This window comes from Phyllobates terribilis, unplaced genomic scaffold, assembly GCF_046119375.1.
Source record: "Phyllobates terribilis strain yellow unplaced genomic scaffold, ASM4611937v1 Scaffold_4__5_contigs__length_816908805, whole genome shotgun sequence".
NCBI classification, from domain to species: Eukaryota; Metazoa; Chordata; class Amphibia; order Anura; family Dendrobatidae; genus Phyllobates; species Phyllobates terribilis.
Genome location: NW_027362764.1, coordinates 106,898,127 through 106,925,318, shown reverse-complemented (window position 1 = coordinate 106,925,318; position 27,192 = coordinate 106,898,127). Strand labels below are relative to the sequence as shown.

The following is a 27,192-nucleotide window of genomic DNA, read 5'->3' as shown; positions in this document are numbered from 1 at the left end:
CCAAGATTACCCCTTTAAATTCATGCAATCGGTCTACTGAAGACGTTCGTCACTGCCATCGTTGTACTGACATGAAGCTCAGCCTATGGTTGGGCTTCATAGCAGAATGTTGATTTTCTTTCATAGTGCAATACTTTAATATTGCATCAAAAAGTACGAGCGATCAAATGATCGCAGTTTCAAGTCCATAAAAAAAATAACGTGAAAATAAATATTTTTAAAAACTGTAAAAAAAGAAAAATCCCACCAATGGCAACATCTGCAAGATCTTTGTATGTTCTCTCTGTGGTTGCGTAGGGTTCCTCTGGATTCTCCGGTTTCCTCCCACACTCCAGAGACATAATGATAGGGAACTAAGATTGTGAGCCCCAATGGGGACAATGATGCTGATTATTGTAAAGCTTTTTGCAAATTAATTGCGCTATGTAAGTACAAATAATTGTATTAAATTAATAAAAATATAACAAGTCAATTAACCCCCCTTCCCAATTGAAAAATTAAGAAAAAAGTAGCACATTTTGGTGTTGTTGCTTCATTAGAAGTCTGATCTATCAAATATAAAATTAGTTTTATAAAATAAATAAGAAACCAAGATTTGTCATTTTTCATTCTTTCCTTCAAAAATGCAATAAAAAGCAATCAAAACCCAGTATGTGCTTCAAAATGGTCCGAAGAAAAGTCATGGCCATAACGTCCTGGCCTGGAGGACTGTACTGGCAGCTCAATTTTACCACACAGTGAACACTGTAAAAACAGAACCCAAAATACGATGGCGGAATTCTATTTTATTTACATTTTCACCGCACTTGGGATTGTTTTTTCTAGTACATTGTAAGATAAAATGAATGGTGTCATTCAAAACGGCAATTCATCCCACAAAATAGAAGCCGTCACACGGCTGTGTAGATGGAGAAATGCAAAAGTTATGGCTCTTGGAATAAAGGGAGAAAAAAATGAAGGTGAAAAACTCTTAAAATGTCTGTTCCAAAAGGCGTATTCTGGTTACATAAAATCCCTGTCCCCCACCCCCATGCAGTTTAGAAAAAACAGTCTGCAGTGCTGACATCATGTGGACAGCGCTGCAGTCAATCAGTCAGTTCAGCTGCTCTGAGCAACTTGTGAAGTCTACTATGGCAATGCAGCTGAGCTGAGATTGACTGCAGCGCTGTCCACATGATGTCAGCACTGCAGACAATACTGAGAGCAGCAGAGGAAACAGCACTGAACCTGGGGAGTAAAGTGGTTTTGTTTATTTTTTACAAAAATTGCAGCCCTTTAAGGGTGTGTTCACACTGAGTTTTTGGTACAGAAACGCTCCAAAAAAGAGGAATTTTGAATGTGATGTAAGAGTTTCTGCTCCAAAAAAACAACAAAGCACCAAATGTGATCTCCCCCTGAGGGGCTAATGGACGGATCCGCGTGTCTGGATCTGACACCAGGGCGCACACTGCTCGCTGCCGCTGACCCAGAAGCACGTGCTCCCCGCTTCCCAGAACGTCACTCCACATCGACTATGGGCAGAGTTGCCCTCATCCATGATGGCGGCCCAGGGTTTCCGCTTCCGTCCCTTTACACGCGTTCGCTTCCTGCCTCTTCCACTCTGTCCGGACCGGGACAGGACGGGCCGCAGACATGGCGCTGTATAACTTCAAGAAGATCACTGTGGTGCCGACCGCCAAGGTACGTCAGCTGAGACCGAGAGGTCGGCGGTGTGTACAGCCGGCTCCATGTGAGGGGACTGCTGCCCGACTGGTGGAAGGTGCCCCGCAGGAGAGACACGTGGAGGGGAGGCCGCATGGTGCTCTGTCCTGGCCGTGCAGGATGTGTGGTCTGGTTCATAGTGTGCTGGGAATCAGGATGTACCATGTGACATGGGGGGAACCGCTCCGATAATGCTGTCAGCACGGGGATAGGCACAGCAGCTCTGCTCCTGTACACCCCCGGGGGAGCCCACCTGTGCCCTTACCCCACAGTGCACACACTGCTGCCCTCCCTGCCAGCTTCACCCTCATGGTGGTGGCAGCAGACATGTCCCTTTTCTCCCCTTTGGTGATGCCAATCAGTGCACCCCCTGTTGCTGGCTTGTCTCCCCCCAAATCTCCTCTGTAGCAGCCAGTTGCATGATGCCCCTCTATATAAACCTTCAGTCATCTCCTGCTGCCACCACCGACATGGTGTCTGGTCCTGGCACTCCGGGGATGAATATCATTGTCTTCCTCTGGCCGCTCATCAAAGCTCTTACAAAAAGCTTTGAAAAGTCTATAAACTCTGGTGCGCCTGCACTATAGTATATAACCCCTTCTGCCGCTCTCGCACCATTATCTCCCAGCTCCATATTCCTAAGGAGCGGCGGCATTCACCCCGCCACACAGCTCACCCCAGCGGGGCCTGTACGGTTTGTGACGAGGCTCAGACGACCCCCTATTCAGTACTAGTGCTCCTCAGGACCCTCACACTCTGCCCCCTCACCGCGAGGACCGCCCGTCTTAATGAATCAGGACTGAAGTGCTGAGAAAGGGGGCGTTGGAAACCGTTTTGGCGAGACGCGCCACATTTCTGACTGCATTTGTACAAATAGCAAAAAGTTCACACGTTCCGCACCGGCCATCTTTGTTTTGGAGCAAAACAACTTGTCACAACCATTTTTAATACGAATAGAAAGTCACAATTTGTACAAAATTCCCCATTAACGTGTGACATTTGTCACCTCGGACTTCTGAAGTGTCCAACGAAGAGTCCCAACTTGTGCCCAATGCAGTGACTGTGTAACGTCAGGGCCGTGTTATTATCTTACTTACACAGGTACGTTGGTGTGATTTGTGCCACGTTGGAGCAGGGACCGCTAAGGATTCGGCGCTTATTCCGCCATATTTGATAAATGAGGGCTTTATCTGGTGATTGTATCCTGGTCGCCATGGTAATATGACAGGAAATCTGCCATGAGCGGCCATTTTTACATGATTTTTTTTGTTTGCGTCTGTCTGAGGTGTGTGTATGATGTGAGCCGGGAGTTAATGTCATACGATTAACCCTTTGTGCCCGTGTCTTGCAGGACTTCATAGACCTCACGTTGTCCAAGACCCAAAGAAAGACGCCGACGGTCGTCCACAAACATTATCAGATCAACCGGATCCGGCATTTTTATATGAGAAAAGTGAAGTTCACCCAGCAAAATTACCACGACCGCCTCTCCCAGATTCTCACAGACTTCCCAAAATTGGATGTAAGTCAATGTTTTTGGTGTTTTCCATCTGTTGGTATGTGAGCGAGCATCTAGGGTCCTTCTCTAGGGTCCTTCTCTATGATTGGATGGGGGGGTCATGTGATCAAGTTTTTCGCGCACCATCTCCGGCTGATGTGTGCAGGGTATGATATGATTGTTAGCGCCTTAGAAGTTTCCACATACATTTTCTATGGTATTTCCACAAATCATGACCCTTTTTATGATGGCTGTCGTGGCGCATCTATTAGCCAGAGCGGCTGAAAAAGACGTCTTTTATTCTAAAGGTCCTAAGTGGTTGGGAAATAAGTGTCTGATAACTGGCATTTCCTCCTGCGGGACCCCCAGGGATTGAAAGAGCTGTGGTCCCATTCCCCCTGTTTTAGCCCTTTTTCTACATAGGAAGTACATTTATGTTCTAGAAATTAAAATAAATTAAATATATTAGGCATTAATGCATTCATATAAGTCCAATTTCTGAAAATATAAAATGTTTTAACCCATATGATAAATGCTGTAAGGAGATAATAAAACAAAATATCTTTATTGGCGTTTTTCGATCATTTTGCTTCCTCCCTCCTCCTACCACAGATCTTCTTTTTTTTTTTTTTTGTTCCTCCAAATCACTAAAATAATAAACTTAAGTTCGATATAACCATAATCTTTCTGACCAGAAGAATCCTGTTGCCAGCTTATTTTCACCATTCAATGAACATTGTGAAAACCAAACCCAAAAAAGAACTGATAGAATTGCATTTTGTTTTTTTAGCACCACAAATTTCATTTTTTTTCCAGTACTTAAAAAAAATTAATTTTGCCATTCAAAGCAACAACTTGATCCACAAGAAACAAGCCCTCATAGTGGTGTTAGAGTATAAACATTATGACTCTTGGAAGTAAATCTGAAGCGCCCAAATCAAAATTGACCTTTTTGGGAAGGGGTTAATGGAATGGTGGACGGCCATGCTTGGCACGCTGAACCTATTAAAATCAATGGGGCTCAGGAGATAACTCTTCTAATGTCCCCTGTGTTGGGGCTGCAGAAGAGGTGAACACTTGATTAGTTTATTCCCCCCCATAATTTGTAGTTATTTGCTGAGGGTCCCCATAATGGGAGGTCATCTAATCACCGGGACTTTAACTAAAGGGATGCTCCTAAGCTGAGAAAGTCGATGAAGCCAGATCTGGGGGTCTGCATGGATATCTTTAAATAAGCTGCTTATTATTATGCCCCCATCTTCCATACACAGGCATGCTCGGTTCTGTTGAGCGTACACGTGTTCTCGTTAGGAAGGAGACTATAGGCAGCAACCAGATTGCTGCAGCATGTGAGGACACCCCTCTGTTGTTCCTGAAGGGAATTAGGAGGGTGGTGCTTGCCGATGTCCTGAATGCATTGCTGTCTCTTTCTCCCTAGGACGTACATCCGTTCTATGCAGATTTAATGAACGTCCTTTACGACAAAGACCACTACAAGCTGGCACTGGGGCAGATAAACATCGCCAAGAACCTAGTGGACAAGTAAGGCTTCTCACTCACGTGGACACTTCCATCCTGTGTTGTATTCCTTGAGCTCTTGTGACTTTCTTCTGTTGTGTCTTAGTGTGGCCAAGGATTACGTGAGGCTGATGAAATATGGAGACTCCTTGTACCGCTGTAAACAGCTGAAGCGGGCGGCCCTGGGGCGCATGTGCACAATCATCAAGAGGCAGAAGCAGAGCTTGGAATACCTGGAGCAAGGTAACTCCACCATGAAGATCTTTCTGGAGACACCAGATGATTATTCCAATGTTTCAGTCTCTTCCGTACATTTGGACTCGTCAACTTTTTTTTTTACTCTCTTCGCAGTGCGTCAACATCTCTCCCGTTTGCCAAGCATTGACCCCAACACTCGTACCCTGCTTCTCTGCGGCTACCCAAATGTCGGGAAATCCAGCTTCATCAATAAGGTTGTAATAATCTCTCATAATTTTTTTTTTTAAATTTAGGGATTATTTGATTATGAAGCTGGTAAAAATGCTTATGTGCTAAGTAGTGATTTTCCTGCCTGTTTTGCTCTTACATAATGCAAAGCTATATAGAGCCTCATTGAGGTCCATTATTCTACAAGACAATGCGACTGTCATATAGCATGCCACAGTTAGAGATTTTACAGCATTTCTTGTATTTCACATGCGGGCCAAGTGTACTGTAAAAATATTAAGTAGCAGATACTTGCCCATGTCTCCATAATCCTACAGACCGGGTTCCCCCCAATCCACAGGTCTCCTCTCCTACTCTTCCAGCAATGTCAGTGTAGATAATCTGTGGTTTCAACATCATCTACACCAGAAGAGTAGGAGAGGAGGTCCGGATCGATTGTTTAGCATCGAGTAACTCGCTTTTCATTAACACACAAAGCGGCTTAAAATTATTGATTCTCGGCAGCACATTGTCCTGAGTAAACAGGACATCTTGCTGCCGAGAACAATATTCCATGTGCACAGAATCATGGTCCTGGCGATTTTTCTGCGCACTTGTTAGTGCGGTCGGCTTGTGTAAACAGGCTCGTAAAGGCCAGTCATCATATTCCATGGAGCTGAGCCCCGGTTGTTCACTCGTATCCCAGCTCTGGATTTGTCATATGTCACTACTTTATGATACCCTCAGATATGGGAGTACAATCCTGGCTACACACAAGTGACTATTGAGAGAAAACGTCTGTGATTGATTTATATGTTTTTCAGGTGACGAGGGCAGATGTAGAGGTCCAGCCGTACGCCTTTACAACCAAGTCCTTGTTTGTGGGGCACATGGATTACAAGTACCTCCGCTGGCAGGTAAAGAACGGCTGTGTGATCACAATGTAATGTTTCCACTTACCAGCTCCACTTTCCATTATCTTTGGAGTAAATTGATCATTTTAATTAAAGTGGCCGATCAATGTTTCCATAGTGGAGACTATATAGTGGAGGTCTCCATCCTGCTGCTGGGAGTTGTGGTACAACAACAGTCATGGAGCAGAGAGTAACAAAGAGCAGCTTTAACCCCTTGATGGCTGGCTGGGAGCGGTGCGATCATGATTGACAGGTCAGACCAGCGGTATGATTGAGCCGCTGGCTTGATCTGTGCACCCTGATGTTGCCACTGACAGAGGCTTTACCTTTGCAGCATTGGAGGAGTACGGGGGGCCTGGAACTGGCTGTATCCAGCTCCTCTCCACCCGCTGCTGTTGATGCTGGTTCCCTGCACATGATGGCCGATTTTAATCAGCCATCATGTGCATCTAAGGCAGGGACACGACATATATTAGTTTGTCTTATGTCTTGAAGGAGTTAACATGCTTGCAGAACAGATGAGGTTTTCAACATGACAGGTTCCCTTTAAATGTCCGTGTTAAAGAGCGCACCGTATAAATGGGCTAGTACAGCAAAGCGGGCTCCTGCCCTGTACGGCAACCCTGAACCATGCTGCTTTTTGGAAAATGTCATGTTACGGTTAAATGACTGACACTTCTTCTCATGGGGCACGTTGCAGGTAGTGGACACCCCTGGGATTCTGGACCATCCCCTGGAGGACAGGAACACCATAGAGATGCAGGCGATCACGGCCCTGGCTCACCTCCGGGCCGCCGTCCTGTACGTCATGGACGTCTCGGAGCAGTGTGGACACACAATAGAGCAGCAGCTGGAGCTCTTCAGCAACATCCGTCCTCTGTTCTCCAATAAAGTGAGTTTTGTCGTCAAACGCTGGAGACTGACGGTAACACGGTAAAGAAAAACTTATCTCTACTTTTTCCTTGCAGCCTCTCATTATCGTTCTGAATAAGTGTGACGTGAAGCGCGTCTCTGAGCTCGACGAGGAACAACAGGTAACAATGCGTGACGTCTCCAAAATGTAATGTATTGCAATAAATGGTGCAGCAAATCGGACTACCGAAGTCATAGCTATCCATGGTGGTCCGGAATGAAAATGCATCAGGTGGATCATAAAGAAATGATATCACTAGCAAATCGCGTCCTTATCAAATCTGAAAACATTTTGCAACAAGCTGTCGGGAGATCTGGTCTGTCTAAACGTATTCCCTGAGCAAAGGTTCATTTGCGGTTTGATCTGATTGTTTAGGCAGACTTTAAAGAACTAATCCATTTTTAGGGTCAATTTTTTTTTTTAACCCAAATGCATGTAATTCGGTTTGATTAAAATGTTGCACCATTTGTCTTCTATAAACATCCTTGTTGCGCTGTCTATTGCTGCAGAATGAGTTACCTGTGAGTCCATCAGTGAGCTGGGGTGTTTTTACATATTACCTATCTGTACGTTTCAGACCTGTTAGTCCTGTGCCCATGCCTGGCACAGGAGTGGCACCACACGTGGCATTTCTAGATGTCTTGTGTGCTTACTCGGGTCTCCAATCGCGCGCCATTCAGTGTAAGGACTGAATCGCACAGCGCCACGCTTGTCTCAATTCTTGAAATTCCTGCAATGAAGCGGCAGAATTTCTGCAGTTTTGGACAGGTTGTACGTGAATGAATCTTAATAAGCAATAACAAGGTCTGTGCTTATGTATAGACCATCGCCTGAACTTTATGGAAAGTAACAAGTTGGTGTTTTTTTGCAGAAAATCTTTAAGGACTTTGAGAATGAAGGCCTGCCGATCATCGAGACCAGCACCCTCACGGAGGAAGGAGTCATCCAAGTGAAGACTGAGGTTCGCTGACCTTGTAATTGTGGCTACGAGTCGTCTTCTCAGGGCCAAGGAATATAATGCCGCTCTATTCTCTTCTGATCTCAGGCGTGTGACAGACTGCTGGCTTATAGAGTGGAAACCAAGATGAAGGGGAACAAAGTAAATGATGTCCTGAACAGGCTGCACCTGGCGGTACCAAATAAGCGGGATGAGAAGGTGAGATAGTAAATGTCCTATAAAAGCAGTCATCCGTGCCAACTGGATGTAATCAGATGGGTCATTTATATTAAAGGGGTTCTCCGGTGAAAACAAGTTATCTCCTATCCCCACAGGACACTTACCGATTGGTGGGGTCTGACCACTCGGACCCGCTCCGCAGAACACCGAGCTTTTATCTTCATTAGAATGGAGTGGCAGTGGGAATTGGGCTCAATTCGTTCCTTATAGAGCTGCCAAGTTCTTCACTCTGCTTTTTCCTGGCAAATCCATAGGGAAAGATTGGAGCGGTGGTCAGGCATCTGACCTCTTGCACCATTTTCTAATTGGGTCCAAAGTTTCCCATTCTGCTGATCGGTGGATGTCCCACCGCTGGGACCTTGGGAAGAATGTTCTACTAAGGAGCACTACCCTCATTTAATATATGACTAATTTTGTTTCAGGAAAGGCCGCCTTTTATACCAGAGGGAGCTGCATTAAGAAAGAAACATATGGATATTGAAGCTCCAAAGAAGAAATTGGTTAGTGGTGTTTCCGTTCTCCGCAGTCATTGTTGGTGGAGCATCCAAAGGCCGTTTTCACACCTCAGGGATTTTGCCATAGTCACATCCAATATTTGATGTGTTTTTAGACAGATTTGAGAACATAAAAATCAACATATGCGCCTGCAGAGTTTACCCCACTATAAAGGAATCCTGTCCCCTCTGAAAACTCTGTTTATCTGCAGATATATAGGGTTTACTGGAGGTAAATGGCATTACAAAGCTGCTCGGCCGCATTACGGGAGGTGCAGCTACTATGGGAAAATGAAATTATTTCCTTACGGGACTCGCTGGCTTTGAATCGTACAGGTGTGCACAGAGCAGCTATTGTCACCCCTCGCTATACAGTGTTACCCCTCGCTATATAGTTCGTAGTAGCTGTATACACACCCCAGCACGGACAGCCAGGTCTGTGGTCAGTGCTGGGGCGTGTATATTGCCGCCACTAACTGTATAGCGAGGTGTGACTACCTGCTACTTCCATGTTCCCCCATGATTATAAGTTGGTGGCTCCTGGGAGGAAACTTGATTCATTTTCTCCCAGTACCTGCACTTTCAGTAAGATGGACAGGCAGCATTGTAACACTACGTACATGCAGATTAACCTGCAGGTAAATAGGGTTTTCTAAAGTGACAGGTTCCCTTTAATTCAGTAGAGTATACGTGGTTTTATGACGTGAATCTGCACAGTACTCAGTATGACTTTTACAATCCATGCCATTTCCATTTTTTGTAATTTGGTATAAAGTATTCCATTTACGTTCATTAGCTGCAGAATGTCTGTAGTCTGTCAGGACTTTGCTGGATCTGCCCCTAAAACCTGTCAGAATACTGAAAAGGTTTCCTGACGTGTTTTTTTTTTTGTGACTTTTAGGAGAAAGACCTTGAAATGGAGTTGGGCGATGACTATATCCTGGATCTCCAGAGTAAGTATCAGGGCAGAGGTCATATAGTTCCTATACATAAGTTTGTGGATTTATTGGATGTTTTTAGTTCTGCATATTCGCAAATTAAAAATGGTTTTAACATTTAATTGTGCTTCACTTTCAAGAATACTGGGATCTAATGAACCCATCTGAGAAATACGACAGGATCCCAGAAGTGTGGCAAGGACATAACATTGCTGATTACATAGATCCTGAAATTATGAAGGTAAGTTTAGGTAAATCGTCAAAATAGTTTAGGCTGCTATTGACTTTTTGAGTTACCAATTGGTAGTAGAAACCTTTTACTCTACCTAAAGGAGTATTGTGGGCTACGCAGGTTATCACATGTTCACTGGATAAGTGATAACTGTTGAGGACCACTGCTGGGACCCCTACTGGTTGCTAGAAAAAAGATCTGCAACCAAGAAGAGCTGAACTGATCAGTATTTCACACGTCCTCCCTGTGGCCCCAACCACTCCATTCATATTGTCTGCCGCTTTGCTGAGCTATCTATGTTGGAGCCATAGACTTGAATGGAGCTGCAGGGCTTATGCGGAAACTTTTGCTCCGTTCAACGCCTCCAGGCTGCAGCCTTGTGTCCAGGGGAGCAATTGACATATTGCCTGTTGGCAAATAGAACCCCCAACTAAAGCTCTATAAAACTTAACTTTTAATAATTAAATCCTTATTATAGTAGTAATTTATATTAAAATTCCAATATAGGCGCAGGTAGTGAGGACTATCAGGATTATTCAATTGGCATAACTGTGTATCCAATAGCCATCCTATCTATTTCCATTATCATATGCTTGTGGCCGCGGACCACTTATTGCACTATTCCCTACCTGTCCTATTGTAAACTAAAATTATAGCCTCCCCGACATGTTTCGCCTAACCGGCGTCATCAGGGGATAGAGGCTAAATGACACCCAAAATGTCCGCCAGGTAGCTTTTATCACCTCTGTTTGGACTGTAAGCCAATGTGTATTGTTGTAGCCATGTGCCAATAGAATAGACTCCCTTATTTCCAATCATGAAGATCATATCATTATAATGTTACCTACCATTTAAATGATTGGAGGATAAAGCTGTCATTCAGGCCAGAAGGAACCACATTGGTGGAGATTAAAGCGATATATCAGCATTCTCAATATGTTAATGAGTTAAACTGCCCCTACGCTGTCTCTGGCTGAACAGTGTTGGCCAGGGGAGCAATTGGACACAAGTCTCGTGTGCTGGAGATTGGGATCTCAGTGGTGGCACCCATAATGATCACTAGTTTGGTGCAAATGGTTTCGCAGGACCCTGTACAGTAGCCGGGTCAGGAATGTGTGACACGAGCCGTGAGAAACACCCCCTACCTGACAGCATCTGCGGCTCTTTAGTTGATTACCTGGCCTGGCGTGACTTCACATATGCATCAGTGCATCATGCTAAAACAGTGACTTTGCGCCAGATTGGCTAATCAAAAGAAAAGCCTTGTATTTCAGAAGGTAAGAAGCCGTTCTCAAGGCTCCTGTCCCGACAGGCTCAGATTACTGACCTGACTGCTTGGCCGTTCCTCGGAATTGATTTGCACCAACACGAATGATCACTAGTGATGAGCACAAGTGCTCATTACTCGAGTTTGCCAATGGTGCTCGGGTATGCACAGAGTATAGCGGGTGCTCGAGTGACATGTTTGAGTCCCCACGGCTGCATGTTTTGCAGCTGTTCAACAGCCACAAAACGTGGGGATTGACCTACTACTTCCCATGGGCTTTCTCCAGTTCACGTCCATTAACTGCAATAGGAAAAAGCTGCAATGGAATGAAGCAGTATATGGTTCCTGAATATGATGAGAATTGTTAGGGATCTGTTAACCTCTTTACTAAAAGCGGATATATTAAATGTTCATGATTGGGTTTGGGACTCTTCTTAGAACCGGCATAAGAGGTAAGCAAGTGATGATGATGATTGGTGGTTGGGTCGTCAAATAATTGTCCCATATCCATATGTTTTTTTTGTTGTCAGAAATTAGAAGAGTTGGAAAAAGAGGAAGAGCTGAAGGAAAGAGCTGGTGAATATGACAGTGACATTGAAAGCGAGGATGAAGAAATGGCAGAAATTCGCCAGCTTGCCAAGCAAATTCGTACCAAGAAAAAACTAAAAGTTCTCGAGTCAAAAGAAAAAGATATTCACGGGCCGCGACTCCCAAGAACTGCGAAAAGGGTAAGTTTCTCCCGCATGGAGGTTTGCCCAGTCATTATAAGGATGAAATCATCTGCAGGTTCTTGGCCTCCGGATGTTTTATTCACCGATTATCGGCTCTTAAACTGGCGAGAAAGTGAGAGAGAACGTAAATGATGTATATATTATATAGAGCTACAGCTGCACTGGCGCCAGGTTTTCTGTAAGTGAGCAAAACCGAAAACATTCCTGACCATAAAGATTAATTTACACGCAATAAATACAGGCCAGAAAAACTAGAATCTGCTGCAGAAATCTGAATTATGGCATTTATGCTAAAAAAAAAGGTTATTTTAATTAATTTTTTTTTTTTTTTTGAACAGGTGCAACGCAAGACATTAGAGAAGGAGATGAGTGATCTTGGGCTCGATATGACTGAGAAAGATGAGGTAAGAAAACCCAGTGAATCCCAGTATCAAGACTTGAATGTTGCGGAATTTTATCATTCTTGGACCTAACGCCATGAGCTCTCTCCGCTCTGACTAGGAATAATGCTGATAACGGGGTCACAAGATCACCGTGACATCTTGCGGCTTGAACGCTTCTGGCCGGGGATACTTTTAGTGCTGATTTGGATCAGATACCTGATAGCTTGTCCTGTGTCACTGGGGATTATAGGACGGTATATAAATGGAGAAACATAAATTGGAGACATAGGACTGCTATGGTTTTCTCTCCCTTTGTAGCTTTGGGATAGTAGAAACATGCTAGGTTGATACAGTGGTGATACATTCATTCAAAGCAACTTGTGCTGCAAATATTATAAATGTTATAGAAAAGCTGTAGAGATAAAAATCTCTATATATCCTCTTACCATTGATGGGATTATTTATGGTATTACTTGTTACTTTCAGACCCATTATGCAACACAAGCAAGATCCAGGAGTGTGCAAAGGAAACGAAAGCGTGACGAGTCGGAACCGCCCGCATCGGTCACCCGCAGCAGAAGCAACTCCAAGCCCCCACGAGATCAGTCTGGGGTTCGTGATGCAAAGGTGGGTGTTCCCCTTTTTATTACCACTGATTACTGATACAAATTGCCCAATGGTCAAGTTACCACCACACCATCCAAGTGTCACTGCTGTATATTGATTTAGAGAGGATCTCTCATTTGCCAAAAAAATATTAAGTACTTCCTGCTGTTCTCCTCAGTCTCGTCTTTTTCTTTTTTTTTTTTTGCTCCTTGTCTTATTAGCGTGCTTTCACATTGCGATCTGTGTCCCCGTTGGGGCATACATCCTAAAATTTTCCCGCAAAACGGGGTCTGGACGTATGGGGTGACGGCAGAGCGAATGTGCTCTCTGCCGTGCACTTTTTTTGGGAGCGCACACCCACAGGAGGCGGACTCTCAGACGTAGGTGTGTCCGAGTGTCCGCCTCTTGTGGGCGGTACACTCCCAAAAAATGTGCACGGCAGAGCGCACAGTCACTCTGCCGTCACCATTGTGGTCAATGGCCCCCGTCACTGCATACGTCCAGACCCCGTTTTGCAGGATATTTTAGGACGTATTCCCCAACGGGGACACAGATCGCAACCTGAAAGCACCCTTAGCCAAGGGAGCATGATCCTAATGTCTTCTGTTGGCATCTTCTTAAGGATCACACCCATTTGGATACCAAGAGTAGATTTACATAGAAGGAAGAGGGGGGCATATTAAAGGAACAGAAGAAAGACCATTCCAGGTCCAGGAGAAGGGCGGCATTTACATTAGCAAAACAGATTCTATATTTATAGAAAGTGATGGGTCCTCTTTAAATGTGGTTAAACAAGACCCCTGACAATTAGCACAGTGAGCAGCTAATATGCCAGGCACAGTGGCCCTTACAGACAAGTTTTTGTTACCATGTAAACGATGGACGGGACGCTGCACACTGCGGAGTTAAAAAGGTCTGACCCCACTGGTTAGACGTGATTGTCTATAACAAGGTGTGCAAAACCTATTGCCCAGGGACCATACGTAGCCTGCATTGCGTTTCGATGGTGCACTATTCAGCAGTCTCTGGGTCCACCATATATCTGTAAAATTAGATAGTTTCACCCATTTGGCACTGCAGACACGAGACGTGGAAGACTGACGTGCACCTATCATAACATTTAGGGCTTCTAGGTTTGATAAGCCATAAATGATTCAGGAAGTAATACCCCTTTAAGTTTTGCCTTGGCCTTAGGAGTGGTTTTAACCCCTTCATTACATGGCCACTTTCTGCTTTTTCCTACCCCCTCTCCCCTTCCCCTTCTTTCTGACAGAGTGGGATTTCACAGGTCAACAGCTGTGGGTGGAGCTGCAGTCGTGTAGGGAAAAGCATGTCCTGAAGGGGTTTATATGACAATATGGCCTTCGCAACAGAAGTGCTCGGCCTTATAGCATGGGCAGAACATTACTGTTTAAAGGGTTATTCCTCTATCTCTGTCCTTCACAGCTAACATTGCAACCTCTCTCTCCGCTGGCCATCGAGGACAGGACTTTGGAAACTGCTGTCTGCGCTGGACCTCGCTGGTCCTTGTAACTCCCTTAAGTTAATGGAAGTTTTGGAAACTCCATAGCCAGAGCAGAGATGGCGATTCCTGCTCCAGCCATCAGTGGCTGATAGAAAAGTAACCATTTGGGTCCAGGAGCACCTCGTTTTTAATTGTAGTGCCTAGTACAGATGATGGTTGGCCTCCTGGTGACATTATGTGACTTTTTATGCCGGGTGCCTCGTGTACTTGGAGCCATGTTCTTTTCACATCTTGAGATGACATGATACATTTTGTATTTTTCATTTTTGTTCCTTAGATGGCCAAGAAAGCAAATAAGATCATGAAGAAATCACAGAGGAAAATGAATAGAATGGGCAAGAAAGGAGAATCTGACAGACACGTGTATGATCTGAAGCCCAAACACTTACTGGTTGGCAAGAGGAAATCTGGTCCCACGGACCGGAGATAAGTGTTCACATCCAACAGCCTTCTTCATGGTCTGCTGCGGAAAGGACCGTTGTACAGGGAGCAGTCACCATCCTTATAAACCTCGTACCACAGTGTGTCTGCCCAGAGACCATCAGCAGATTGTCTTCATGGATCAGTCTGTTCTGGACTTCACCACCCTTCAGATTTGGTCTTGTATTTCTTTAGTTTGATGTCTTCAGATGTAAAAAAATTAAACCTGCAACATCTGATATTTATTCATTAAAAATAACTCTGGAAGAAACCAACTAATCGGTATCAGGAAATCGCCATTTGCAGCCTTATTTTCCATAAGTAGAGATATTCCAGCGTCGTCTCCATTTGCTCAGACAGTGAAATAAAAGAACTTTATTGTGCCAGCTTGTGGGCTTCTTATACGTTTGTCAGCATTATTATAGGGCTCATTGAAAGGTATAATCAAAGAAAAGAGGAGTTCAGAGAAAAGTTGTTAAATCTTTGTCAATGGAGATTAATGCTTTACTCTGTTCGGATTGATCACAATCTTTTGTAACCAATATATGTCACCCTTATGCTTTAAGTGCCGCCATAGCAGGTGAGGTATAAAGCAACTCTTACTGGAGTATAGTAGGTGCTTTACTTTTGCTCCCATATTATGGCATGACATGAACGAACACTAATTTTAATTGTCTCTGATGCCCTTAGCTCGGATCATTACACCAATGGTCAAACTAGGATTTCCATTAGTAATACAACCAAAGGCATAGAAAAGACTAGCTGTACAGCAGAGTAAGGCTGTGTGCACACGTTGCAGTTTTGCTGTGGTTAAGTGAAATTTGACAAAAAAACCTAAAGGGATTCCTGATGCCAACAAAGGGAATGAGAATCCTGAAGTCTCATGCACACGTTGCTTATTTGTGACTTGCAGATTTTAAGCTCCAGCATGTCAATTCTTTCAGCGTTTTTGCTGCAGATTTCATCCATGGGGAAAAATCTGCACCAAAACCGCTAGTAAAAAACGCATGTTTATGGCGCTGTGCTTTTCCTGCCAGGAGACTGTCTTCCTGGAGTGATGCATAAGATTTCACTGCCGTGGCAAAGCGATGGCTGTTACAAGAACACTACATATCAAAGCCACCTTTCCGGTGATGGATAAAGTTTACATTACAGAATACAAGGACATCTGATTACACTTCTGTTCCTATAATTTTGAGGTTTGGTATGGAGCCAGCATTGTGTTTTTTTTAATTTATACTTCATGTATAATCTCATTCTTGTAGTTGTCTTTGAAGGACACAGGACCAATGGCTATGAGGAGGCTGACTTTAAAGAGAAAAAAAAATCAGCACTCGTATGAATTATGTAAAAAATACTACAGCACTCCTGGGATAAGAAGGTGCTGAAGCAGGGTCCAAACCCAGAGACTTACACGAGAAAAACTTGGCCCTCATATGACTCCAGTAATATTTTCTTAATATTTAATGGGAAAAGTACAAAAAACAAAACAGACGTTTCAGTCACTGCTGACCTTCATCGGTGTAGAGTATAATGTGACCTGTAGGTATGTGGAGGACAGGTGTCCCATAGGTGTGTGGTAGCTTAATGTGGAGGAAGAAGGATGGGATTCCTGGCGGTTGGAACACTGTATCCGCCGCTTGTTCCTATGGGTGCAAAAACGTCTTTTTTTTTTGTACTTTACCCACTAAATATTAAGAAAATACTACTTGAGTCATGAGTGCCATACCTGACCCCTGGTACTCGGCTAAACACTTTGTGACAAGCAACAGTAGAACACAACACAAAAATCCCCCTAAAAATGCAACTGCACTAATACTACTGCAAGTCCATCCAAACAAAAAAAAAACTGAGCGTTGTATGTGTGTGTACCTCAACAAAAAGCAGATTTTTTTTTTTTTTAATATATATACTTTCTGTAAAATCCATTTTCTTAGTAGCTTCATTGTGGGGTTGGGACACAGGAACCATGGGCCCTCCTAAAGCTGTGCTTTTAAGATAGGAAAAAAAGTCTCATTCAACAGTTGCATCCATGGATGCAAAAAACATGCACCCCATAAATTAAGAAATTTCTATGACTGCGTGAAGAGTCCATCCAAAAGTGGCAAAGTTGGATATAATTGTTGCACTTTTTAGGTCCAGAATGGGGCAGCTAATCTTTTTTTTTTGTGAACAATACACTGGTTAGAAAAGAGATTGTTATTGAGAAGGAAATGGCTCAATCAAGTTTTATTGTATGAGTTTAATGAACGGGTCGCTTAAAATATGAAGTGAAGGTGAGGATGGACTCTATAGAAGGGGCTGTGCTGAAGCGAAATCTTGTCAGAGCAGATGATACGTCTGATCAAGTAATTCTGCCCAGTGCAGTCAGATATCCTGGAAGATACAGAAATTTGTAAGGGGTGCCTCTTCATGCAGATGTAGCTTTAACTGCTCTGAATTTCATTGAGGTGTGGCTAGGATGGGTAGATCTTCATGGATAGTTTCCACATCTTTGGAAGAAGATTTTTTTTTATGTATCAATGAGAATTGCTGTTGGTTTGAGGGCTATGGGTGAAGTGGCATGCTTGGGACTGTGGAAACCGGAAACATTGCCTCCCCCCCGCACCTTGACACACAAAGCTGGGATTCTTCATCGGTAGAGAGATTTCACTGAAGGAGATTTCTATCAGACTCTGAAGAGGTTTCCAAGATGTAATCTATGTTTGACAGCCTTATAACAGCTATAAAGTAGACCTTGAAGGTCAATGACATTAGGTCGCTGCTTTACCCCTGTCATGCCTCCATTTCCTTCTGGTGTTTCCAAGAAATGTAACTACCTCGGTAGGAGTTAATCCAAACCCATGCATTTAGATGTTGCGTGTCTGTTTACACAAGACTTAATTGAAAGATGGTCATCTTCACCAGTAGCAGACCCCTCCAGTTTCCTGTGTGGCAAAACACAACATTACACATGCCAGATGCAGCATTGTATCAGGAATAGTGGGAGGGGAATATTGAGTCATTTGCAAAATTCTCTTTTGAATCTTAATTTTGGCCCGGAGGCCAATGTTTGACACATTTCTGGGTTAGCAAGGCCACCACCATTTGGGCTAAACAATTTTGGCATTGCATTCTATTTGGTGTTTCTCCTGAAGCGTTAGCAGACATTGCTCATCAAATCTCCCAAGCAGGCATATGTATCTCCAACGCAAACCTTGATGCAACTAGGGTTCTCTCCCAGTTCTCTACTGTATCTGTGGTCATCGGCAACACCATGTGACAAAAATGTGGCTCTGCCCTTTACCAAACCTGTAGTAAACAACTAAAGTCATCTCAGAAGAAACAAACAGAAAGAGGTCCCACCTGCCTCAGAAAAAAATACAAATTGTTCCAAGAACAATTTCAGACACTAAGTGCCATCACTTCAGGGATACAGGCAGATATCAATCTGGTATTGCACATCAGTCTTAGGTCTCATGATTTCATCCATGGAAGAGATTCTCGCTTCCATGGATGAATTTCATACTCACCCTCTCCAGTGAGCCATGCTAACAAAGTGGAACAAATCTAAGGAATCTATGGATCAGAAAATACTTCATTAAGAGATTGTCCATTCCTTCAGTGGTGACTTCATCACTCCCCTCTCTTGGATTGTCCTTCCTGCTTTAATAGTAAGTCATCGTGACAGGTGACAGTCTCCATGGTTGGGCAGAGAATGTTAAAGATGAAACAATCCAAGGAATTCAATCCCCTGAAGAATCTGCGCTCCCAATCAACATGCTGGAACTACTTACCATCCAGATTACCTGAATCACTGGACACAGCCCTAATCAAGGTACCCAGCATCAGAGTACAGATGAACATGTGACAATGGTCATCTTCTTGAATTTCCAGGAAAGCACCAGGAGCTTTGCTGCTATGTTGGAGAAGTTAGGATTCTATGCTGGGACAAGTACCAAAACCACTATTGCCCATCGGATCTGATCAGTGATCATGGGTTTTTCAATATGAGGCCTCCTTTATTCAAGACTGTAAAGCTGGACATTGAGGTGCTGCTTCACACATTTGACAAGTTTTACAAGGTATCTCTATGCCTTCCTCTGCTGGTGCTTCCTTAGGACATAAGCAGCTTTCTCCATTATTGCTCCAACCCTAGGAACAGCTTTGAAATGTCCTCTGTTCCACAATGGCACAAATAAAAATTTACTTCTTGTCCTTACCTGTAACAGCCTTTCCTCAGACCATCCAATGGGCGAGGCACACTTTTCCCACCCACGTAGGGATTGACAACCCTTACTCTAGGAGCTTATATGCGGTTTGAAAGCAGTCGAATCATTCTGGGCTGAGGGAAGCAGGACGCACAAACTTATCCCTGAGAACAAAAGAAAAGGCCTGAAGCCTTCTCTTCCCCGACAGTCGAGAGACTCCCTATACACATCAGGTCATTATCCAGTCCCACGTCTCGGTTGACTTTATTCTAAGACTAGATTCATGACTTTAAGCGGCTTTGATATAAGTACCATCATATTTACCTCCCAAAATACCTGCCCTCTACTATACTCAATAGGGTCTAGCCAGCGCCATTCTTGGCCAGGTTGAGATGAGAGTGTTCTGTTTTTATGTTCTTGTAACAAAATTAAGGAAATAAAAAAAAAAAAAAAAAAAAAAATGGAACTCTGAACTCAAGTGTGAACCTAGTCCAATATAGTGTATAGGAGCCCTTTGGCCACGTTCAGTATTTTTATGCAAAAGACAGGAGTGGGTGATAAATCCAGAAGTGGTGATGTGTTTCTATTATACTTTTCCTCTGATTGTTCCACTCCTGATTTTGGCTTACAAATACTGACCAAATACTGAATGCGTGAACATTTCCAAAGTCAGTAAAAGTAGACATTTCCATGTCTTGAAGACTTCATATTTTGTTTTAAATTTATTATGAAATCCTTTTCTAAAACAATGGTTCAATTCCAGAAAATTAAAGTTATTTTGCTGCAGTTAGTGTTTTTTTTCCACTTATCTAGATGGACAGCAATTCTGAAGTTAATTTTTTCTTTTCTATTTTGCACTGAATTTCAGTATTCACCTAACTGTTTCCTTCATATGTATAATACGCCACAGCAGTGTCAGCACCGCACCCATAACATGTACCGTCACACAGACTTAGTCTACTTGTGCCATTCACATTCGATGGATTTTATCATGATCCTCAAACGATTTTAAATTCTCCAGGTTGTCCCACCATTTGTATAGAAAAGTGTCTGCGATGAGCTGGAACCAAGGGGTGATCTTCACCTCGCCTCGCTTGGCCCTCTCTAATAACTGTGTCAGCTCTTCTTTTGACACGTAGCAATGGCTCTGGATTTCATTGGGATCAGGATCGACCTCGACTTCCTTCTGTACAAACAGGATGTAATCGATCTCATGTTCTCCCCAGATGCCATCTGACTGAGCTTTGTAGTGAATCCTGGTTAGATACCGAAGTTCATCAGGCTTTACCTGGAAGTAGATGTGATAAATCGCTATCAATGTGCAGCCAACCATCAAGTGCACTGGAAAATACAGTGTCTACAGAGCTAAAAAGGTTGTCCACAGACATCAGTGGTCAAGAATCCCTCCACTGGCCGCCATCGCTGCATTTCCTGCAGTCAATCGATCAGTGGTGTAATCCCTACGCAGCCGTCACAGCTTACATAGTACCCAAGATGGCAGCAGTGGAGTTGAGGAAGAAGGTTTGCAGGACCTTGGTCTTGGTAGTTCGTGGCCACTGGAGCAGAACACTGAGAATTTGCTAGAGGAGGTATCCCCAGCAATTCTTATAAATGTTAGACCCTTGCAAAGTCATGCGTAGGTCTGCAGCATAAGAAGACGTCGGAGATGGCACAGGTAGAAGGAAGTCCACAGTGCTCTCGTCCGGTGACTACCTGCATGGCCACTGGTTGACTTCCTTCTGCCTGTGCCATCTCCGACTTCTCTTCTTATGTTGCAGACTCACGCATGACTTTGCAGGGGTCTAATATTTATTAGAATTGCTGGGGATACCTCAGCTAGAAAGTTCTCAGTACTCTGCTCCAGCTGTCACGGACTACCAAGACCAAGGTCCTGCAAACCTTCTTCCTCAACTCTACTGCTGCCATCTTGAGTACTACGGTTGCTAATCTTTTTGTGCAACCCTAATCACTCATAACGTCTTCATCCCGTTCTACCATGGCGCTGTAAGAAATCAGTGCTAGTGCAAATAAACTCAACAGAATCTCCAGTATCTACACAGGGAAAACCACGTTGAGTGCCATAAATGTAAAAACTGATCGGCAGCAGTCGTTACATGGCTGATCTTTGGGAAGGAAGGGGCAAGCGCCGGTGTAGGAGATCACTCATGTATGTACACAACACAGAAAAATGGCCAGAACGTGGTCAACCTTAAATATTTTACTGGCAAATCAGAGGAACGGTGCCTAAGGGTTCGTGCATATGATGTCTGTTCGACGCTGGTATACCCAATGGTTATTTTCCTGAAGAATCTTCTTTGGCGCCTAATTTGTTCATTTTTGCAGAATTTTTATTTTTTTTTTAATATATATATACAAACTAATGAGTGGCTTCTAAGACGAAGATACGAGAAGAGTAGAGCAGTCAATTCTTTTAGCCGCTTTACGGTTTTCAAAGACGTTAAAAGAAGCTCAAAAAGATGGAAAATAAAAACTATAAAAATATGACCGTCTCGACTTCCAAACAGTCGTGTTCTAGCATTACATAAGCGTGCACAACAATTTATTGTGATATAGAGCCCATCGGTGACAATTCTCCAACAACGTTCACAATGACACAATGTACATCACAGCACCTTCTCCGTACCTGCTCCATTGGAATTCCTAATTCAGCCTTCAGCCGTCTCTGGGCAGCTCGTCGCACCCCTACTGAATGTTCTTCCTCAATTTCCGTGGGGGTATTGAGTGGGTGACTGCAGCAGGTGTTGGTATAACAGCCTGGGCCACAATAAAGGAATTAATATAGAAGATCTCCACAATAAGTATTCACTGAATACAGGTGTTACCTGTAATACCCAATACTACAATACATTGTGAAAATAGTGGTAGACAAGCCCTTTAAAAACAATGAGTCTAGGGTGTGAAAAAAATAAAAATGGGCTTCCACTGCTGCCCATTTGCACTCGGTGCTGTATCCACTGCAAATTTTCTCGGGGAATAAAAGCTACTGGGGTAAATCCTGTGACTGCTGCAGCTAATCAGCCGATGCTGGTCTGCTCGGATGTAATATGAAGGCTGCAGACGATCAGTATATGGTGAATGGCTGAAGTTCCGTCAGAGCTTGAGGCCAGTAGATAATTGGAGGATACAGTACTGATTAAGTAGCAGCGGTGCCATAACGATAGGGGAAGTATTTTTTTTTATTATTATTCAAAAAAAGTGTTGGACAATCCCATTAACTAAGGAAAACGGAGAAACATCCAGCTCCCATGATCCAAATAAAATAGATGGCTTTACTGAATAATCCACAAAAATATTAACAAGACAGAGTGAAGATATGCAAGGAGTTTCAGATCAATTATGATCATTCTTCGTGACCAACCCCATTAGCCAAGTACTTTGATATAAGGGTATCCGCTAAATGGGACCCAAAACCACCAATTGGAGAATTCAACATGTATTTGTCATGTAGTTTATAGGCAAGAAGCTTGTGGCAGTCTAAAATCTTAATCCTATACCACAGACTGCCTGAATCAGAGCCTGGCTGTGTTATTGCCACTGTATATGTTTTGAACTCTGAAACGTTTTGAACTCTTAAAAGGTGCAGCCTTTTAATGAATACATAGTTTGAAAAGCCCAGCCCCAAATGATTGACAGGTCTCTCCCATGTATGCTCTATAAAAACAACCTGATGTCTCAGGATCAGTAAGTTATTACCCTTTTCTAAAAGGAAATAAAAATAAATGGTTTTATCTCTGGCTTTCTGGTCTTTATATAGAAATACAAACCCGGGAAGGTGATCTTGGCCTCCGATCTTTGCTGTAACAAGAGTTTATTTTCGGTGTTAAACAAGAAGACGCTGAAGGCCCTGTGCAGCAAACCTGGGGGAAATAAAGAATATCTGAAAAAATTGCAAATAATAATATATCAGATACAAAAACACATGACTATGCATCTAAAGTCCTAAAGCACAAGAACCATGGGGAACAGTCTGCTCCCAAATAATGGAAAGTACACATGGGAACCAGTCACGTTCCTATTGCAAATGTTTAGTTACCTAATCATAAAGATCTTTACCTAGCGAAGCCGCTGTCTGCAGAATATGAGGCACATAGGTAATGCCTTTGATAATGGGAGCCTAACAAGACATGTGATGTATATAAATTCCATTCGTTCTGCTGGACCTGTAAATCCGTACATTTTCAAAAATACATAGTGCTAAGAATGCACCAAATACTCATGGGAAATTTGCCCTAAAGGGGTTGTTCGGCCTTGAGCTACAAGTCTACAGTCACTATTTGACTGTAGACTTGTGAATCATCACATCGCGCACACTGCACGCCATCTCTGGGAGCAGTCGGTCATATGACCACAAGAATTGGATTTGCATACTCATGGCCACATTCAAACTAGACATACATAGCCTCACTCAGTACTCTTGCATTGAGCGAGGCCGCGCACGTCTAGTTGGCACGTGACAGTATGTATGCAAATCACTTCCGTGCGGGCATGTGCCTGCTGCTCCCAGAGAATCCTCACAGTGCGTGCGGTGTGAGGATTCACAAGTCTGCAGTCTCACCTGACAGCAGACTTGTACCCTAAGGCTGGACAACCCCTTTAAGAGTGTTTTCTGCAACTGAAAAAAAAAAGCTAAGAGGAACTGATGATAAAATAAATACCCGCTACCATGGTGCTATCCAATGGTCCTTTTTTTTTTTTTTTACGCCTCATCCACATGAAGCAAGAGATGAGGACGGAGATCGCAAGAGGAGGCTCCGGAGCAAGACCACAGAAGCCCACTAGAGTGGACCACCCCATAGGTGGATGTAATAAAAGGTCTTTCTTGTGTTAGGCAGAGCACAATGAGGACACACAGCATTCAGGTGCTGCTGACCCTACTTTATATGTAACCTTCCCAGCACTCGCTTTACCTTTGCTGATATTTTCGTTAAGGTGACAGTTCTTCTTGGTGTCCGCTCCAATCTTCTTGTCGTTCTCATCGATCAGAATGCACATCTCCGAGAGCAACTGCACCTGCTTCTCATCCAGAGCGTCAGTGTCCACCTCAGGCATGGCTGCTCTGTATGTCCTGCTGCTGAAACAGCAGAGTCATGTTTAGCAAGAAGCACAAAAGGACAGAACAATCACTGCTAAATCTAAAATAATCGGCATAACTGAAAGTACCCTTAAGGCCGGCTTTCATGGTCAAAGTGCAGACAGCTATGTCCAGTCCGGCCGCAGGTGTCCTGACCCAAACCCCTCAGCCTCACATATACTTATGAGTCTGTAGAGTTCAGCTCCGGCTGGTCCAAACATAGCGGTCGGTACTCTAATGGGTGAAACTTAAAGAGACCCTAAACTCAGGATTGGGGGTCACACACATTGATCCCTCTAAATGGGACACAGATGCCTCCTATCAGCAGCAGAAGTCCAGACACATTAGGTTTTCTTCACTTCACGGGCTTGATTGGGGCGCAATCTGAAGTTCTGAAAAGCGGGATTCAGGTGGATCAACCGACGGACGGGACCATTAACTGTGATTAAGCAGATGGAGTCACTGTGAGCGTCATTAAAGTCTATGGCCCCATCGGCCACCGCTGCGGATCCACTCTGTACACAGCCCCTATTCACGGTAATGGGAACAATATACCAGTATGGTATTTATACACAGCAGCGATAGGACAGAGGACGCACAATTAGATGGGTAACTGCAGTATACACAACCAAGGAAACAACAAGCCCCTCTGACAGGTGACACCTGCGGCCATTAGTGGTGACAGCACACTGCGAGCCTCACACCGTCATATGAGCCAAGCAGAAATCAGCAAGTTCATGACAAATTGCACAACTCTTGGGATGTATAAACTCATCTGAGAACTGATGTCACGACCCTGGAAGACTAAGGGCTCATTCACACTGGAGTATAACACGACTGAGTGATATGTAATGTTCTATTGGATAGCACTCGGTCCAATGTTATTCTATGGGGCAGTGCAGATGTGTGATTGGTTCTCTCATGCGGATTTGGCACGAAAAAAACAACTGCTGCATGTAGCTCCAATATTGGAATTGAGTGCACCCATACAAGTCTATGGGTGCGTGAGAAACATCGGACTGCACTCTGATGACATCCAAGTGCAGTGCGATTACTGCGGACAATGGAGGAATTAGTTTCCCCGTCTCCTCCACACATGATACGACTCCCCCATGCCCCAACACTCAGATGAGACTGTCATTTGCATAGTCGCCCCCCATTTTCTGGCATGAGAGAACATATGCTCAGGTGACCCCGGCCTAAGGCTCAGTTCACAGTCTTTGAACAACTTCACAAAGTTATTCAAGGGGAAAGTGTTTCAGGAGAGACTTTCTTTTCCTGCAGTGGTTATGAAGAGGTTTTTTCGCCGCCTTCTGATTGGACAGAGCCTGGTTTAGAGCATTTTCCATCAGGAGAAGCTGCAAAAAAAAAATCACTTGCACTTTTTCTTTAGTTTTTTTTTTTAATCTATTTAGGAAACACTCAAAACACTTGTCATGAGCAGCAAAGAGAATTTCCCATAGAAACAATCCAAGTGTTTCTGGGAAGGATTTTGGAGCGGATCCTCTCCACGGACGCAGCCCAGGTGTGAATGGCGTCGTGTGCTGCGCCCGGTGTCTGCAGTGTCACAGATTGGTGCCGCCTGATGACCGCGCTCACATGGACATTTATAGAAAGTGAGGATGCAGATATTAAAGGGGCGGCTGCAGAGCAAACCCTGCTAATGCTGTTCTGCAGCAGCTGAGAGATGTCAGCAGCGCTGTGATTGGCTGCCATCACTAGATCCCCTCCCAGGTGTGACAGATCCATTCTTAGACACCACATGGCTGACACTTCCCATATACGGACATGTACGGACCGTGCTGCACCGTCTGCCGGATCAGTACACGTCCGTGCGCGCTGCCGCCCCGTCCCATGATGCACTGCCCTCTGCTCACCTGCCGCACACCGCGCTCCTCACGTCCTGCCGCAGAACTGCCCGCAGTCTTGCGCCGCCACTGCCAAGACCCAGCAAAACCCGAGCACCGCCCACTAACCCCGCCCACAACATCTCTCAGCCAATCAGAACTCCGAACCACTGCGTCCCACCATCTGGCGATCCGCAGCACATTACACGACACCACCTGCCTGCAGCGCTGCTCCGGCTGATCCTCGTCACCGTGAGCTGCACAGAGCCTGCTAATCTAACGTCTGCACAAAGCACAAGCGGCGTCAGCTAGACGGAGCGGATTTCCGGCCGCACGTTCCACTAGAAAGTCAGGAACACGTCGGCCCCGCCCACTGATCCGTCACGACGTCACGCGCCTTTTCTAAGGCACGCCCTCTGGAGTAACGGAGAACACATAGTCCCGCCCCCCTGCAACCGTCATACTGATTGGCTGATACACTTATCCATCAAATAATGCACATTCTATTAAAATTGTTATATAGTAGGACTCCTAGACATTCACCCCTGGGGAGTATACATACAGGTGCATCTCACTAAATTAGAATATCATCAAAAAGTTAATTTATTTCAGATCTTCAGTACAAAAAGTGAAACTCATCTATTATATAGAGTCATTACAAACAGAGTGATCTATTTCAAGTGTTTATTTCTGTTAATGTTGATGATTATGGCTTACAGCCAATGAAAACACAAAAGTCATTATCTCAGTAAATTAGAATACTTTATAACAACAGCTTGAAGAATGTTTTTAAAATCTGATATTGATATTAGCGCCAATTTTAAAACTCAGGGAGATGTTTGTAACGCCAAACGCAGACACTGTATGGCTGTCTGTCAACCCTGACACACCGATGACACTGGGTCCACAATTAGTGTCTGAGGGTGACACCACTGCCTCTTCCCCTGTGGTACGTGCTTGCCAATCCCCTGTCCAGGACGCTGGTGCGGATGCCTTCCGCCCTGCACCTGTCGCACATTTGCAAGCACCATCAGCAACTACGTCCAATTCTTTGTCCCAGTGCAGCGTTCAGCTGTCAATACCTCAGTCCTTGGAACGCAAGCGGACATTCCCAGCCACAGGCCCAAGCACTAAACAAATAAAAGAGTATAAGAAGGGGAATAATATCCCTGATGAGAGAGGTCCGATCTTGTCTTCTTTGTTTTTGCGTTTATGTCAACATAATAGGTGAGCTTTTGCCTCGGACTCGGAGTAAATTGTCCCATGCTGGGATGTCTGTACATAATGTACATGTTCACCCTAATGATGTTTTTTTTAATTTCCATTTTTAAATGTGTTCAA

The 27,192-nt window shown here is 44.1% G+C and overlaps 2 protein-coding genes across 5 annotated transcripts; one reads left to right on the top strand and one right to left on the bottom strand.

Annotated features, from left to right (window-relative positions):
• The first annotated feature begins 1,528 nt into the window (after positions 1–1,528).
• Positions 1,529–15,108, top strand: GTPBP4 (GTP binding protein 4). The gene is made up of 17 exons (XM_073677651.1): positions 1,529–1,680; positions 3,053–3,223; positions 4,638–4,741; positions 4,824–4,960; positions 5,069–5,169; positions 5,947–6,039; positions 6,737–6,928; positions 7,005–7,070; positions 7,821–7,910; positions 7,995–8,105; positions 8,549–8,626; positions 9,522–9,573; positions 9,699–9,799; positions 11,588–11,785; positions 12,127–12,192; positions 12,658–12,798; positions 14,580–15,108. Exons 1-17 carry the CDS (start codon positions 1,633–1,635, stop codon positions 14,730–14,732), a joined length of 1,902 nt encoding a protein of 633 aa, XP_073533752.1. The 5' UTR covers positions 1,529–1,632; the 3' UTR covers positions 14,733–15,108.
• Positions 15,109–19,669: 4,561 nt separating this feature from the next.
• Positions 19,670–26,247, bottom strand: LOC141264228 (isopentenyl-diphosphate Delta-isomerase 1-like). Of its 4 annotated transcripts, none has more exons than XM_073676523.1 (5): positions 26,072–26,247; positions 23,841–24,004; positions 22,698–22,790; positions 21,557–21,687; positions 19,670–20,200 (listed from the first exon to the last, which is right to left on the bottom strand). In XM_073676523.1, the coding sequence occupies exons 2-5, from the start codon at positions 23,980–23,982 to the stop codon at positions 19,883–19,885; spliced, it is 684 nt and encodes a 227-aa protein (XP_073532624.1). In that variant the 5' UTR covers positions 23,983–24,004; positions 26,072–26,247; the 3' UTR covers positions 19,670–19,882. The 4 variants fall into 4 exon arrangements, with proteins under 4 accessions (XP_073532624.1, XP_073532623.1, XP_073532621.1 ...); XM_073676522.1 differs by having other exon boundaries at positions 19,671–20,200; positions 23,841–24,001; XM_073676520.1 differs by lacking the exon at positions 26,072–26,247 and adding an exon at positions 25,882–26,065 and having other exon boundaries at positions 19,671–20,200.
• Between the last annotated feature and the right edge of the window lie 945 nt (positions 26,248–27,192).